Here is an 18,303-nt window from a genome sequence, read left to right as displayed (position 1 = left end):
CATTTTACATCGTTGGAATTAAGCACAGGCAAGACTAACCCTGAAAGTCTACACCACGCTAAAATCCATCTGGGGCTACATTTTCTGCTTCTATTCAATGCGGTTTCAGTTACTGTCTAGTTTAGCTTGTAAAGCCATTTCTCTATGGGCCACTATTTTGTCCAGTGCAGCAGAAGTCAAGATCCTACAGTGAGAAACAGAAATCATGCCAGACACTACACTAGTGTGTTACATCATGCAAGTACAGATGAAAGTATACACCTATGGTGTAAGAGCTTAAATGTGTGTATGAAAGCAAGACAACTTACATAAGAAACATGTTTTTGGCTCACAACAAAACAGAAGCTCTACGCCAAAACACGTAATATGTGCACAATAAAAAAAAAGGGTTCAAATATGCCACGCATGCCACGCTACCTAAAGTGTCGATGGAAACATCTGGCACAGATCTACGCATCCTTCAGCACAGTTTAGTGGCCAGCCTTGCCACACGCTCTTACCTCTAACCACAGACATGAAGTGACAGTATAGGAGCAGCTGACTAGCTGTGGTCAGCTGTAATTATTTATCTAGCAGGCGCTTTAAGAGGAAGCATAATGACTGAATTTTATGCAAATGCTCAGTATGAATTTAAAAATGACATGGAAATCAGGTGTGGCTTTTTCAGCATAGTTATTTTGCATCAATTCATCTGGAGACCAAAGCAACGAGATGCACTTTTCACTATTAAACTAAGAATGTCTTTCTTAGTTGCAGCATCACCTTCTGGTGCTGTCCTGTGTGTCACGCGCTACCTGCTGCTACACTAAAAAGATTAAAGCAAGTGCCTACAATCATTTACAAATGTGACATGACGTAGATCCAACACACACGCCCGTATGCATACAGAGAGCAATACATCCGGGCCACGTCACTCACTCCCACACAGATTCACCTCCGTTCAGGGACGCATGTGAACTATTACTGCCTTTCTGTTCTTTCACTCTCTCAAGCTCTCCAGCTGCTGCTGCATTCTTACTGTTTATTAAATAAGTGCACCACTCCTAACACGGAGCTTGAAGGACGGACAACGGCACGCCAGCCTACCGCAGTGTTTACGGATTGATATCAAGTTCTCACCTGAACATATATGCTTCTTTCACAAGAGTCAATGAAGTGTTTAGCAAAGTAGCAACAGCTAGAAAGCCTCCTTCTCTTCCTTTCACTGATACTGTAATTTACAAAATTCACATTCCTATTGTCATGGTTCTGCAAGCACTCAAACTTTGCACAAACAGTGTCCTTTCCATCATCACCTGGCATATGATCAGCGATCCACATTTAGGAATGAAAACAATATGTTCAGGATTTTCCATTTCAGCTGATCCATTCTTTTCCATTTGGCTCACAGCTGTTAAAAGATGGCCCATGTGAGATCTCTGTACCCTCCCTGCTTTCTTACTCCACACGCCCAGATTTCTTCATTTCCAACCAGTAGCCTTCCACCCAAACCAACGCCACCTCAGGTGAAATCACTTATGAGATTTAGCTCTGGAGCGTTTATGCAACCTCTTTTTTTAACATACGCAGTAGCACTCACCAAGACCAGTAAACAGAGTTTGACTTGTAAAATCACTTAAACACGCAGAGACTCAGTAGGACAGTTGGATTTAAAACCAAAATTGAACTAAACATGAACAACACCAGTCAAACCAGTGTTTAATGAAGTTAGTCATGGCAAACAGCAGCATTTCTCAACTCACTGTAAATACCTGACCAGGGAAACACAGCCAACAAAAGGAAGTTCTCACAAAATGAGAGTAAATGAATAAGCCTTGGTTCCTTGGTTAAACTTTTTCTGTGTCCTGCAGTGTTAAATTTAGTTAAAAAATAGCTTCACAATCCCTAAACATTTAATCTGAAGTTATGTGAAGTCACGTGTAACTATTTGTCAAAAAGAAGAATGCCAGTATACCTTTCTTTTCATCGGTCTTTGAACACAGCTCTAATGATCTATATCTTAAATGGGAAGATCACCTGAGCATGCAAACCATGACAAACCTTTTAATGCAACATCCTGCAATTGTACAGCTGCACATACCGTACTGCATTCATAGCTTACAGCTACCTTTGACAACTAGAGTTGACTGCTGCAGGAAACAGGAACCTGCCCAATACTACAACTGCTTATTTACATTGGCTGCTGAACAGCTCCCATGAGGCAGTTACATTTAGACAGACTTAAGTAATACAGGATTGTAAATCAACCTATATGAGCCGGCAGTTGCAGACACTCGTGGGCCAGGAAGTGAGTTTTGTAAACTAGATATCCCCACATCTAACAAAGTCACTGTTGAGTCACTGGCATTGATCAATGAGCTATTACATCCCTGCTGATAGATTACGGTAAATTTGTAACATTGCATAATTACTGTATGGATATGTGATGGTGGTGGTTGTTGGAGGAGACACTTTCCTCTCTTTACCCACCCAGTTTTTCAGACAGTCTGAGAAGTCAGAGATTCCAGCTCACCACCACATCAATCTGCCATCAGTTAAGTTGCTTAATCATTAAAACGTTTGCACACAGTAGCTTGGTGGCTGAGTACAACCCTGCTTCCAAAAACACTGGGACACTGTGTAAAACAGACATATACTCAGTTGAAAGCAGTACAAAGACCATACATTTAATGCTTTGTCTCATCAACTTCACTGATTTTTGTAAATACATGTTTATTCTGACTATGATGCAGCAACACATTTTAAACAAGCTGGGACATGAGCAACTAAAGACTGGGAAAGTTGTGTAACACCTGTTTGGAACATTCCACAGGTAAACAGGTTCATTAGTAACAGGTGATAGTATCATGATTGGGTACAAAAGGGGCATCCTGGAAAGGCTCAGTCATTATGCATGATTGCATAAAGGATATTACTACATGGGCTCAGGAACACTTCGTAAAACCGTTGTTGGTAAACACAGTTCGTTTCCAAATGACAGCATTCTGTTTTTAATCTATGTTTAACACAGCGTCCCAACGTTTTCTGGAATTGTACAAAACTGCCCACTCTAACTGTAACAACGATGTGGCCTTGTGAAATTAGGGGAAGAACCTCACCAAATGGTTGTGACAGCACTGCAATGCAGCTTTAACATAGTGATTGTTGTTTGTGCTTTAGGGTATGGCTAATGCCACTTCACATTGAAAAGACCTAACACTATTAAGAGTTTCCAGTTCATCTTGTTCAACTAGCGAGTGAGCTAATAGTACAGACTGCTTTCATGCAGGCTCATTCAAAGTTTATAGAGCTACAGCAGAAGACCAGCATTGGCTGGTATGTCAAAAATTTCCTATTGGCCCACATCTGATGTAGCTAAAATGTTTTTCAAAAGACTGTTGAAGAATCTACACAGAATCACATTATTCTTTACATGATTTGGATTATGAATGTCAGTGCTGCACAATGTGCAAAGGGTTGCTCAACTAACATCTATCTGTCCATCACATCAACAATAACGAGTGATTTCAACCCCAAACGATGAATAAACAAAAAAATGTACAGTGGTCTGGCAGCAGGATTATTTGGAGGATTACTATTATGGCATAAAACAGAAGTGGTAAAATGGCACTTTTTAATGGGTGGGTAATCAATGGATATTTCATAATCAATTAAGTATCAAGAGCATTTATTGGCCCTATGTTATGGCCTATCCTGAATCAACTGCCTTAGCTTTATGCTCTTTTGAGGCAGTATATTTTCAAGGGATAGTTCAGGTTCAGTTTTTTTGAGTGGGGTTGTATGAGATACTTTCTCATAATCACTGTACTACCTACAGGAGATGGAGGTCAGCACGCCCCCAGTTTGGAGAAGCACATTGGAGTACCGGCACAGAAGCTATGCAATGCACTGCTGTGGACAGGGTCAGCAGAAAATGTACTTCAACCACCTAAAAGAAGGCCCATATAAAATAACCCAGAGCACTTTAAGTGTACGCTGTATGTTGAATATTTTCAATGCTTCACCTTGCCATTACACGGTCCTTTCACTTGTTACAATATTTTTACAATATGTAGCCTACAAACAACATACAGTATAGCCAGTGCATCAGCAGGGTTGTGTAGAGCTGCAGTGTAACAGTTAACTATTGTATCTTAACATAATCTTAACTTAGTATCCGGACAACTTCACATTTGTGAAATGTTGTTCCCTGTTGCTTGGTTTTGGCATTTCTTTCATTAGAACATCCAAAAACAGCACAAAAGTCTGACATTTTCTACTATTTAAACAGATCAGAACCTGCTGCAATATGGTGGCAGCAGAGCACGTCACAAGCCAGATGCTTTATTAACAGTATATATCTGCAAGCGAGTTGAGCAAGATGACATGAGGAAATGAAGCAGTACTTTCAAGTTATCAACCAAAACCTCAGACACTCCACAAGGAAGAAACAAGGAACTTAAATTAATGTCAGCCCACACACAGACCATCGCTGTGACCAATGAGTGAATCTTTGGATTCCAGTTTTCAGATGTACACCACTGCCCATGTTTGTTTGTGTAAATGACTAATAACAGAACAAGAACACTGTACAGATTTATACTGTACAACAAGTATGAATTTAATAAGGGTGATATTGCATGTACGATATAAATTCACCGAGATTTGCTAATTTGAAGCCTAACGCATGGATGTTTCGTAAAGCAAGAGATGTTATGTCCCTACAACTGACCATTATGAACAAATAAAGAAAACATTTGCCTGAAAACACTTCTTGTTAAGGTACGGATGGTGCCTCGTATGCAACACGAATGACCTTTGCCAGGCACATGACTGTTTAAGTGATCAACTGTTCTACTTGTGGTTGCTTTTATAGATAGTGATATATTTTATGTGTTTTATACTAGGGCTGTAATTGGTTGGCCCTGGTTGGTTATGAATTTTTTTTTCTTTTTACAACCTGAGGAACAACAGTAATGATGAGCAAGAGGCCTAACCTGATGTCTAGAGTTTTATATTTACTTATTTGGGACTGCCTCTAGTCAGAAATAACAGATTGAGTAGAAATATCGGAAAACTGCATAGGGCTGATGTCATACTTGGCTGACGGATAGGTATGACTGGCACACATTAGGGACACATACCTATTTCATTAAGTACATCAATGAAGTGAATCCAAATGGAAAACATTTCAAAGGTTTTTAGCTCCCCAATTAAATTGTGGCCAATCACAAGAGAGAAGATGGATATAACAAATAGCAGATGAGTTGAAGAAGGATTTTAAAGCTTTCAGACCAATGAGACTGTGCAAAGAAGCTGATACTGAATATCAGCTTCTGACTGAACTAAGGTTGGGGTATCCAGATCAGATATAACCTAAAAGAAAAATAACAGGCCTCCTTCTCATTCTAAAATGAAAAGAATACTGACGGTATAGCAACAATTTCAATGTGGCTTTCTTGAAAACACTCTCTTTTATCCCCGAACTCTTGTGGCCCCATCAATTTGTAGACCGACAGGTAATTACTCCCTGCATAAGACCTACAAGTCCCACAGTGCCTTGGGGGAATCATTGCCCTGAACAATGGCTGTGTGAGAGACTAATGCATCACAACCAAGGCAATGCACTGAGTCACATCATAGTCTATAAGACATTTAATCAAATGGGATGAGCTAATCAGAGATGGAAAGAGGGAGAGAGGGAGTTGAATGAAGAGCAAGTGCTTAAGACAGAAAGACTGCACCACAAAGAGGGAGAGAGAGAGCAAAAGGCTGTTGTCAAATGCAAAAAGTGCTGCTTTTGAAGGTATCCATAATGACAACAGCAATACCAACATTACCACAGACATGCCAATCAGATATCTAACTACATGAGGTATGAAATAAATAGCCAGAGGCAGAGCTACAGATGAGAAGGAAGTTGGCAGTTTTATCAAGGGTGGCACAAGACAGTTAATCAAATGTTTTTCTGATTTACTGTAACAGATCCTGAATGAGACAGTAAAAGTGTGCGTTAGCTCAGCAGGCTAACATGCACAGTACATATAATGTTAGAAATACCAAATAACATTTAGCCACACATAATCATCTAGATTTCCCACTTCTTACATCACACAGCTATAGTTTCCTTTTAATTTCCATTTCACTCCGGCATAATAAATCAGCTTGCTGAGACTCAAACCTGATTGAGATGCAGATAATGCATCAAAGTGTGCATTGAATGAACTCCACTTATGTTTTTACAAAATGGCATCATGCTTAGCTTTACTTGATAAGGTAGTTGCAAGCAATGAGTATTTTGAAAAATGTCACATTGAAACATCCATAATCCATAATAAGCCTCGCTGCAGAAAAGATTTACATTTGCAAAATGTGCCTTTGTGAAATCAGATTAAAAACACAAACAATTACAATGTATCACTAAAGTTATGAAAGGAACAGTGTGAATTGGAAAATAGTCACTAATAATATATACATTGCAAACAGTGATCTCCACAGGAATCACAAGAGAGGAACAAGTTTAAGGGGTTTTCCCAGGTGCAACTGCAGCTTGTACTGTAATCACGGCAGGTCTTTTCAGATGTAAATGCAGTGTACTGCTGATGGAAGACTGACATTAAAAACATGCCACAGTTTAATGCCGGCCTCTCCCACATTCTTCTCCTCCTCCTTTCTCATTCTTAACGTGGACCAGAGTCACCAGAAAGACACCGATGAGCAACATGTGAAGGAAAAAGCCTCACTGCATTACATTCCAGCTGATATCAAGGCCAGACAAATGCCCCTACAAACTTTTGCATTAAGCCAGTTGTGTTAGGATGCATTTTAATTACGCCTTTAATTAACTAGGCAGGTCAGATAAATGGGAAGGGTCTAATTAACTGCTATCTCAAATTAGGAGCAGGCTACCGTTTTTATGGAACTGTTGTAGCTGCTCTTAAAAAAAAGAAAAAAAAAACGAAAGCCAAAGTTAACCTCTGACAACAGAGAGAAAACGTTTTGGTACAGACTGACAAACCTGCAGCTGAACACCAGTCACTCTAACCCAACCCGAAGTGCTACGGAGTGCTCAGAGAAAAGGACATGGGAGCTCAGAAACACCTTAACATTGATTAAACTCACTGGCCGTGAGGTGACAGCTTGGCCAACGTGTGGCTGATCTGCTAACATGCACTCATTCATTCACTACCATGGGTATGAGCCCTCACACGCTCGCACACCCCCTCCACCATCACCCCCCTCTCATTCATAATGGATGTTGATGCAGGATCTTCTTTAAACTTTCAATTCTACTTTGACAAACTGCTCCAGCTAAACGTACGACTCCGCCTGTCAATGCGCCAACACACAGCCATGTTTGTAGGCAAACAACAGGTGATTACAGCAAATACAAGATGCTCTCCGAGCATATGTAATCATTCAAGGACGATGAACGTTAAAGTTTAGCGAGGGCATAGAGATTAAAACCAGGAAATGAATTACAGCAACACCAAGCCGATCCAAAGGTGTCACAGAAGTTATGACGAGAGATGCTGCAATACGTTACTATGTTCGAGGGTTGAAAATAATATTTAAATAGCTTTTAAAGTTAGTTTGTTGGCTCTCTTGCCATAAATAAGTAAGTGTGGGGAAGAAAACAACAACTCCGGCTGAGAGTGGTGTACTGTGGCTAACTAACGTTAGCACACATTTAGAATAAACGCTAACTGCTAGAGGAAGAGGAGTTAGCAACACTTTAACTTTGCCAAGTTTTACATCGTTAGCCAGCAAGCTAGCGTTAACTTGGTTAACAGGCTGTTAATTTTTACAAACGATTCAGAGAACTTCAAATCAGCTCTCAACTCCAATTTAAACTCAGTCCCGGTCTGTTTGTTGCTTTGGTCTCAAGCAGCTTCGTCGGACCTTTTTTTAGCTAATTACCGGTGGCTAACTGGGAAGGAAGCTAACACAACCTACACCTGACTGTCAACACCTCACGACAGTCAACAATGTTTTAGACACATCGGCAACAGCTAGTTAGATTAGCGTGCTAAATATTAGCCGAATAAAGTTCAGACAGCTTTCCGTGGGCTAAGCGATGTAGGAAGTAACTGCAGTTGTGAGACAATGAGGGCTAGCGTTATGAGAAAGGTAGGAGAGCAGTTTTACCAGCTGCTGTCGTATCCACCGTAGCATCCTTGCAAAAAATACGTTCGAAGTAGCCAGCACAGTCGCTAGCGCAGCGCTAGCTACTAGCTACTCCAACAAAACCGTCCCGAACCATAAATATTTCCCCCCGAAGGCAGTTCTTCTCAGTCGCATTACGCGACACATTCATGCAGTGCGACTGTGCAAAATAATAAATCCAGTCTTTCCCATTCCGTGCTAATCTCAGACAAATGATCCCTGGTAAAAGTGACAGACGGCTGGCCACGGAGTCCCAGCGAGCTACACTACATCTCTGGTCTGCCACGACCAGTTTCTCTCTGCCAGCACGCAGCCCTCAGCAGACAGAGGCTGCTCTCTAGCGGCCTATCAACGCCCCCTGTCTGTCTACACTCACTAACCATAAATGGATGGATGGATGGATGGATGGATGGATGGATGGATAGATAGATAGATAGATAGATAGATAGATAGATAGATAGATAGATAGATAGATAGATAGAGTTCAGTTTGTTGTAGTGGTAGAGCAGCTGAAGATCATTTTTTACCAAGGCCACAATAACATGGTCTGAGTGTCAGTGATCATTAAAGCCTACAATGATAATGCACTGTGCAATCTAGTTGTTACACTTTTTCTGCTTAAGTTTGTCTGTATTTATTGCAGTGGTGCTATTAAATTGCAGAGTGTTCACTGCATTGCCAGTTGCTCATACTGTATACAGTGAATAGTGGTAATGCAGGGCTCTGAGTCATATCTAGATTGCTTACTTGGCACTTTTTAAACTGGTGAATGCTCTTTGCCAACAGAGTGGAGACTTAAAGTGGATTTGCTTACTCCAAGTCTGTTTTGAATATCTTAAGCCAGAGAGAATTTGTTTCTCATCTCCTGGAGTAAGTCCTTACTGAACATGAGCTGAAAAACTAGTCCCTTTCACATTAATCTATTGTCCCTTTTATCCTTTTCTTCTAAATCTCTCAGCGATGCTATCCAGTCCCCCTGTTGGTCCTGAGCGTCTCTTGTAAGGCATCTCACATAAAGTGAGGTCATCCAAGTATTAGTGGCTCTCTCCCAGCGATGAATCCTTCCCTGTTCCCTCCCTCCTCCGAGACTTGGCTGCAGCACATCCCAATCAGTCACTAATGTAATAGACAATAAATGATAGCACACAGGGAGGATGAGAAATCTAAAATCTAAGTACGCGGAAGGTTTGGCTTCACTGTGTTCTTTCAAAATTGATTCAATATGCTACGCATACTGTATGATTGAAAACACTGAAGTGATGTTCCCATCAATGGCAAGAGACACAAATGATAATGATCCTATGTAATCAATGTTCCAGCAGCTACATTTGAAGCAGAATAGCTGCAGCTGCCCACCAGTGAAGTGTTTTTTCACTTCTCTTTCTGGCATCCTGAATGAAAAAGTTAAACATATTGTATTTGCATGTTTTTGCATCATTCTCAATACCCTCGCGGTTGTTCCTTAACGTGCTTGTGTGACTCACCACCACACAAGACCTGTTCCCACTGGCCTCTCCATCATGAAAGCCTTTTTTAAAAAACAGGAAAAAACAGTGAATCTAAGCCAAATGCCACCAACACACATTTATCTCCAGGATTAAGACAGCTTAAGGCCACTCTGTGAGTCAGCAGAGTAAGGCACTGAGTGTGCGACAGTGTTCGCAACATCTCGGGTTCAAGTCTCACTCATCTATGACATACAATAGCCAGTGCCACATGCCACATGCCTTTTTGTGTTTTTTTTTTTCAACTGTATATCAAGCCAAAGCAGAAATGTCATAAACTGGTTTTAAAAAGACAGCATTACGTTGCAAATCCTGTGGGTAATCCGCTATCTGTCTGTATTTGTATGCGAGTCCTGAGCCCAGCGGTCCAACCCATGTGACTGTCAGGGTAATCTCTAGGTTACACTGATTTACATAACGCCACTGCAGCAGCAGCATCTGGGAGCTCCCACCTCACATCTGGATTGGATACATTATGTTAGTCTTGTGAGAGTGTGAGCCGCTGGCAGGGATGTGCATGTTGTTGGTGTGGAGATGAAAACCTCACATTTCTAAATGTCATCTTTTTCAGGGACTGAGAAAATCCTTCTCAGATGACGCTGCAAACTCAGAAGTAATCTCCAAGAATTTCAGCCTTAAAGTAGTGATGTTTCTTTAGAGCCAGACCAAGCTTCTCCTATTCAGTATATGTTGCACTGTCAGAAAAAAACTTCAATTTAATCCTTCTGTTTCAAGTTTACTGTAAAATGCTCAGATTCAATACTTTTGTTTGCACTCTCCAGAACATCCCCCTATTTTTTTATGTCTTGAAATAATGCAACATATATCAGTATTAGCTGAGGTCATGTCATATACTTTTGGCTTCATGAAGCAGAAGTGAGATCATGTACTGTGGTCGCACACAGTTGCTGTCAGTTGTACTTCTGCATGCTTAAAGCACACCTTCATTCCTCAGACAGGAGACTGCTGGTCAGTGATCCACAATGCCCTTGATGTCTGCCATGGAAATGGATGCTGGCAAGGGACCAGATAATATCTGGCTGCATTCCCAGCCCTGTATTGAATTTAACTTCTGTTATACTTCTATCTTACAAATGCTTGTCTTAATAAATGTTGCAGGCGAACAGGTTGAAACCGTTCCGCAGACTGCACGGTAGAAATCCTGCATGTGTGGCCTATGAGGTAAGTGTAATTCATTTTAACTGTATACTCTGGATAAAAATTATTAGAGTGTATTAGATTCTAAAATTCTGCTACATACATCAGAATATTACAAACATTATCTGAGCTCATATTTATCATACTGATGTACTACGGCAGTAAATTGGACCAATCTTTTATTACTAAAATACTTAGCGTCAATTTACAGATCTCTAGGCTGTGACAAAATTCTTGTATATTTTTATCATTTGGCACTCAAACCTGCATTAATGTGTTTAGGCAACAGGAAAATGGAACCTGCAGTCCTCTGATGTGATTCTGAAATGTGGCTGTCAATTTTAACTGATTAAAATCGATAGCAGTCCTGCTCTCGAAATAGTTGAATGCACAAAAGCTCACACAGGTTTATATATGAGGCAAGTGTTGCTTCTTGACACCCCCAGACGATCCCCATCACACATGCAGTAGAGTAAAAGAGAGGCTATTCTGAAGGGACAGTCTCTTCTCTTCTCTTCTCTTCTCTTCTCTTCTCTTCTCTTCTCTTCTCTTCTCTTCTCCTCTGGTCAGTGTAATTCTCAGTTACAGACTGAGCTAATCCATCAGGCCTGTTTAACCATGCTGTGGCTGATCCCCTTGGTAAATACACCAGCGCTAAGTGGCTTTCAATCATTACTACCAAGTATCTCTAATAGTACTAATAGGCTTAGGACAAGTTCTCTCTCCCTCTGCCAAGACCCCCTCTTCTATGTAACGGTTGCCTGCTCGGGCCTCGGGCTTTGGCTACCACTTTGTATGTGTGTATATTAGTGTCTGTCTTGTTGCATTAGCATGAATATCTGTCTCCCTGTGAGGACTCCGGGGAGCCTGGCTGAAACACCCGTCCTGCCTCTTAGGGAAATAGAAAAGAAATGGATTGGCTTTTAGACTAATCAATACCAATTGACCATTAGTCAAAAAAAAAAAAAAAAGAAAAGAAAAGAAATAAATAAAACACTGCTTTCCAATCGGGACGCATCAGGACAAGCATACATAAAAGAAGTGGGTTTAGTGTAGTTTTTCAGATGCTGAACAATGGACTTCAAGAAAAGCAGCATTGTGTTAATAACAATTGTTATAAATTCACTGGTTGTACTTTTTAATAACTGACCACAGTAAAATCAGTGTTAGAGACCTGATTTGTGGTGTGAGTCTCCCTCTTAAGGACAAACTGAGGTGTTACAACTACAAGATGCATTGTACCATAATGCAGTTTGCAAAACCCAACACAGTAAGACATTAATAGCATAACATTACATTTGGAAGACTCAAATGCTTTTTAGATATGTGTGCCAGTGTGTGTGTATGCGTGTGTGATGCATATGTGTGCGTGTGTGACTCAGCTTCCAATCAGCTGCACACGATTCCTGGAGGCCGTTGGTCACAACTGTGTGAATCACTGCAGCTCTGTGTGCGCGCGCGTGTGTGTGTTGTTGTTCACTGTCTAGGTACTGTGTGTGTGTGTGTGAGACAGAGTGTATGTGTGTGGCCAGGTGGGTGGTATTGAGTTTCCTAAGAAGCTACTAATTCTTCACCTAACACCCTGACCTCCTTAGTCCATGACCCGGGGAGACAGAGGGAAGGCATCTCTTCATCCACTTCACTGGACCCGGTCATGGATGACAAATCGTGAGTGTGTGTGTGTGTGTGTGTGTGTGTGTGTGTTGCAAAAGGATCACCGTTGAATGAACTTGAATCTTTATAAATAATCCACATCCAGTGCAGAGGGTTTTTCCTTTCACTGAGAAGAGGCAGACGAAGGGCCAGGAGGAAGGCAGTGCAGTTCTTCAGCCAAAATGCAGCAAGAAAAACATGCTGTCTTTCCTGAAGTTTATATGAATATAGAGGAGGCAAACAAGAGGAGAAGAGGGACAATCCCATCAGTCATAGCACCACATGTGAAACTCTTCGTCTCACATAGGCTGAAACTGGAGAATCTTGATAACTTGGGATGTTACATTATTTTTTTTTGCAAGCTTCTTATATTCAGTGGTTTTTATCTGATGAGATTGGTGTAATGTTGCAGCAGCTTCTTTTTTCAGCTCTTAGATTTACTCCATTGCAACACATTTCCCAGTGATGCAGTTTGTTGTGCATCTAAAAGATACTGAATCTCAGAGATGACTCATGGTTGTTGGTGGTACAGTCTCCAGACAGTATGCCATGCGGCAGCTGCTGCAGCACAGCCCCCCCACTGAGCGCCTAAACTGCTCTGTATCTCATGTCCCACGGTTCCCTCTCGAGTAAGATGTGAAGGTATACGTGTGTGGGAAGGGGCTGTCCCTGCTTTCCTGCTTTTCCGATCTGCTTCATTTCTACCAGGACAAGCAGCTGCTTGAAAGTGCAAACTCTCGCCTCTCCATCATTCTGACACACACAAGCACATTTGCTGAGACGTTTGGTTCAAGAGGGTAGAGACAAAATCCTGTCTATTAACTCACAGATAGAGGAGTTGTAATGAGAGACTTCATGCACAACGTTCAGAGGTTTAATTAATTAATATGTGTAAGTGGGAAACATTCAATAGTTTAGAGCTTGAAGTGATTTAATTTGCACAATTTGTTTAGAAAAACTAACCAGAGCTCCCTGTTAAGTCTTATGAAATCAGTATCATATTCAGTGTTGGCCCTTTAGTTACACAGAAAACATTGATTCCTGGGCTTGAGACAAATATTCTAACTTGCAGGGGCTTCAGAGAAACCTTTAAAATAGATTTCCGATGAAAAAACAAAACGAGAGGCCAGTTGTACAACTGGTCTGCTTCCATGTGAAAAAGATTTGCTTGAGTCATTGATGTATGAGAGAAAAAAGCACTCCGCCCTCTGCTGAACTCTCAACTCATCATCTGTTTTTTGATACGTGCAGGAAAACCAAACTCAGTCTCCTTTCCAAACTATTCCAACTAAAAGGGACTCATGAGCAGAGCACACATGGTCTGACGAGCAACACTGAGGGCTTCAGGGAGGACCTGCACACATAAAGGTGTCTGTAAATTAACTGTGATAAACCCTCCAAAGTCTCCACACACTCATTCTCTTCATGATGACGTGTGTGTGTGTGTGTGTGTGTGTGTGTGTGTGCTTTGTATGAAGTTACTGCAGTAACCTTTTAGCTCAAAACATGCATCTGCCTGTGTGAGTGCATGGGAGTGTGTGTTTGATGCTGCCATGGTGACGTTGGCCCCCGCTGACCTCGGCCTTTCCGGGCCCCTATCCTGCCTCTCTCTCTCTCTCTCTCTCTCTCGCTCAGCTTGTCTCTGACTGAGCTGCAGCTGGTTGGTTGTGGTGTTTCCATATGAGTTCAGACACGCTCAGTGGCATCTGGTTTGTTTTAGCAGACAGCTAGCTTAGCGCTAAGTTGTGCCTTCTTAGTCAGTGGTGACTCCTTCACTTAGGTAAATAATATAGAAAAAATACGACATTTCATGTGAACGCATTCATAACTTTACTTAATTTTAATTACACAGATACTTTCAGTAAAATGTACTTAAGTAGCAAAAGTTAAAGTACACATTGTGCAGAATAGCTCCTTTCAGTTTAGTAGTACACATATTATTGGACCATTCATGGGGAAACAACATGAAAACTGCATTTTAATGTCACCTCTGTTAGAGGAGGAGTTTATTTGACCTGTTGTACATTAACATTCTTTATCTTTAATGTGAGAAGTAGATATAGCTGTCATTGTAAATATAGTATATTAAAGTTCAGCATAGTAGCATAAAAAACTCAAGTAAAGGATACATGCATATCAAAATTGCATCCAAATTGTACTTAAGTAAAGTACTTGAGTAAATGTATGTAGTAACTTTTGACCATTGGAATTTAGTGTGTCCACATAATGTTCAATGTGTAAACACTGCATAGTAAAGACAGAGAGAAAGCATTTTTCTCTAGATCCTTCGGTGTTTCCCAGAGTGAGGAGAGCTGACACACTCTCTGCCTGTTTGCAGAGGTACTGGAACAGTTTCATAACACTTCGGTCAACTGAGAGTAAAGCCTGTGTGTGCGTGATGCGATGGCCAGCCGTGTCACAGGTGTGCATGTGCAACTGTACGTTATGTGTGAATGTTATCAGGAAAACCTCTGGTTGAACTCTCGATGGATTGTGCACATTCAAACCAAGACAGCGGGCGAGTGTACAAGTGCAGGTGTGTGTGAAGGGCTGTTGATGGAGACTTACAACATCTGCTGTCTCTGCCTTCCTCGCAGTGCGGTTTTTATGACTGAATAATGATAAAAATAAACAAGTGTTTCATGGTATATAGTGTAAAATACATGCTACAGTATCAACGTCCTCTCAACCTTACAGGCCCCTGCAGCCTCCATGCCTGAGGCGTCAAACCTGTCTGTCCATCAGTGATTATAAGCCCTCTAATAGTTTGCTCTGTTAAAATGACAGGCCTTTCATCTGTCTGTCTGCCCTCTCCAGCTACATGACTTTAATGGCCCTGACATCATGTAAGCCGCAGCAGCTGGCTGTTTGAGTGCATGAGTGTGTGTAGGTGTGTGCGTGCGCAGATGAGCGGGGATTTGTTGGTACCTGCATGATGGTGTGGCTCTAATCCATGTTTGTTCTGCTCCAGCACCAGGAGAGAATGTCTCACACACGCACGCACACACACACACACACACACACACACACACACACACACATACACACACACACACACACACACACGGCACACCTGCAGCCTCACACACAGACTGACACAGAACTCGAAAGGGTTGTTTCTCCACATTCATGGTGCATATAAAGTGGAAGTAGTTAATGCATCCTGTTTGTGCAGAAGTTTATATCATCAGAGGTAGTGATTGTGATCTTTAGGAGACTTGCTTGAACGTGGTTTAGTGGCAGCATACTGTGTTTGTAATGCAGTTTCACTAGATAACACAGATACAAGCCAATATATTTTCTAAAGGTTCTGTATATGTAATATCATTTTTATGTAGATACAGATGTAGATTATGAAGATGTAGTTAGAGATATTGAAAGTTTATGTATTTACAGTTAATCTGAGCTAACAAAAGTGTGCACTTTTAAAATCAAATGTATGTCTTATGAGTGTGCTAAATTTAGCGCATAAATGCAATACATATTTTTTTTAAGATTGTATATACAAAATAAGACTCCTTAAATTAACGTCATCAGTTCATTCAGGTGTGTTTTCTCCGCAGATGTTTGAGACCAACATCAACAAAAAAAAAAAAAAAAAACCTGTTGACAATCACTGTTAAAGCCTGACTCTGTGTCTGGGAATTGAGATACATACCACTCAGTCAGTAGGCTAATCTAAGAGAGAGGCAGACAAGAGGGGGTGAGACCACCAACATAGTTAGCAGGTCTATCTAAAACTGTGTGTGCGAGAGAGAGAGACGTTATCGCTGAACAGCTTTGATATGAGACAGAGTTTGAGCTGAAGTGGAAAGATTTGCACAGTTCGTTTCACAACTTCTCTTATCTGCGCTGACTGAAGTAATGCCTGATACTACCGTTACTACTGCTACTGTGCGTGTGTGTGTGTGTGTGTGTGTGTGTGCAAGCATGTACAAAATGGGACAATATCAGTGTGTAAATCTATGAAATCTATGGAGGGAATGAGTGAAGGAGCACATGCTTTAACACTGCTACTGCTGGTAATGCAACACAGTAACCTGTTTTATATGGATTTTAGAATATGGATTCTGAGCTTTGCAAGTTCACAAGGTTTGCATGTAAAATCCTGATTGTGCGTGTTTGCAGATTCTGAGTGTCTGATAATGCTTGAGGGGACAATGGTGACCTTTCTTTGGCTAAACTGGCTCCAAAAGACAAACTAAAAGCCAAGTGCTGGGGTCAGATTTGTTTCACAGCGCTGTCTGGACAGATCACCATGCTCGCCTGTAACCTGACCATATTTGGAAGGCAGAGTCAAACTGAATGACACTTCCAGGTCAAATCTAATTGTGGAGTTTGCACATAATGGAGGGTTTGTGCTCGCTCAATAATCTGGTGATTTGTAAACCTCTGGACCTTGTTGCACCAGCTTTTCGTAAACTCAGACTCAGCCAAATTATGATGTATCACTAAACCAAAAAAGCACAAATTAGTTCATATGCAGAGATTAGTTGCTAATATATTACTTGTTTAGACTAATGAGTAAAAGATGTAATGAAGTTATGGTTGACGTGTCTGACCCTTAGTAACAATGGACTTGGAAGTTTTTAAATAACGCTTTAGAAAAACAACACAATGTATCTCAAATTACAAAACAGTGTGCCAATAAAGATGACTTGGTTGACCGAATAAAATTTTTTCTTTATATGATTTCTTTTTTTCAACTCAAGCAGGCCAGCTAATTGTGGACAGTGGATGTGTGCAAATGTGAAGGTTCAGAGTGAAGACAGAAATCCAAAGTGCTGCACAGCTTTCAAACGGTACCTCTGAGATAAGGGCTCAAAATGGTGTCAACTATGGTAGAAGGAGGAATGGTGAGGAAACTGGTCATTATGAAAAAAGTCTTGGATTTGGAAGTATCTGAAAAAGTGGTCCTCAGTAAACTGAATACATGCGTTAAGTGATGCAAATGTTCTATCACTGTGAAGATGCTTTACGCTATGCTACAGCTAACCAAAGTGGCTGTCCTTAACCTTTAACAGCACAGCCCAGTTTAGTAAATCACTAGTTTGCAAACTAGCAGCTATGAAGAACTTGGGAAGGACGTTTACATGAACGTACTACTGAATTTATGAATAGCTGGTGTCCCCCATAGAAAGAGAGGTAAAGGGAGAGATGGGCTGTCAGCTGCCTGGTCTGTTCCTTCTGCTACATACGGAGTCAGGTGTGTGCTTGGAGGCAGGCGGACCAGCATGTTTATCTGAAGCCTCTATCAGGCACAGACCAAACATTTGCTTTACCTGCTTCTCACTGTATATCTCGTCTTCTCTCCGTCCCTCTCTCTACCTCCATAGCTTTTCTTCTGAAGAGGCAGCATGCTGCTAAACACCCACAACTATCAAAGACAAAGCAGGGAAACGAGGGGGACAGGGGCTTTTGAAAAGTGTCTTGGCATGCACGTGTGTGTGCTAATGTGTGTGTGTGTGTGTGTGTGTGTGTGTGTGTGTGTGTGTGTGAGTGTGTGTGTGAGTGTGAGTGTGTGTGTGTGAGGACTGCCTCAGAGGCCAAGTCTTCCAGTGGTCTCTCTTCTTTATGTAAGTAGCATATTATCTTCAAGCTATTTGCTGTGATTACGTGGTGTGTGTGTGTGTGTGTGTGTGTGTGTGTGTGTGTGTGTGTGTTGTGAGGCGATGATAAATGAATGCTCACATACACACATAGCTGATAAGTGACATTAGCTGAATAAGTCATATTTGGGGTCTTATTTTGAACCTCAGATTTTATTAGATCACATCACTGCATGTCCACCTTAAAATAGCTGTGATTTATCTCCTGAGTGTAAAATGAAAAAGTCTTGAGT

At 41.2% G+C, this 18,303-nt stretch overlaps 1 protein-coding gene across 8 annotated transcripts in view; it reads right to left on the bottom strand.

Moving 5' to 3' along the window:
- Positions 1 to 8,446, bottom strand: part of atp11b (ATPase phospholipid transporting 11B) — a 48,291-nt gene extending 39,845 nt beyond the window's left edge. For all 8 annotated transcript variants that reach the window (XR_013076215.1, XR_013076214.1, XM_076723585.1 and 5 more), the window contains exon 1: positions 8,128 to 8,446. Coding sequence is in view for 6 of the 8 variants with exons in the window: in XM_076723585.1 (XP_076579700.1) it covers positions 8,128 to 8,154 (27 nt within the window). In the remaining 2 variants the exon portion in view is untranslated. The remainder of the gene's footprint in view (positions 1 to 8,127) is intronic.
- Positions 8,447 to 18,303: the final 9,857 nt, after the last annotated feature.

Source organism: Chaetodon auriga, chromosome 3 (assembly GCF_051107435.1).
Source record: "Chaetodon auriga isolate fChaAug3 chromosome 3, fChaAug3.hap1, whole genome shotgun sequence".
Lineage (NCBI taxonomy): Eukaryota > Metazoa > Chordata > Actinopteri > Chaetodontiformes > Chaetodontidae > Chaetodon > Chaetodon auriga.
Note: the sequence above shows the minus strand (reverse complement) of the source record. Positions and strands in the feature narration are given on the sequence as shown.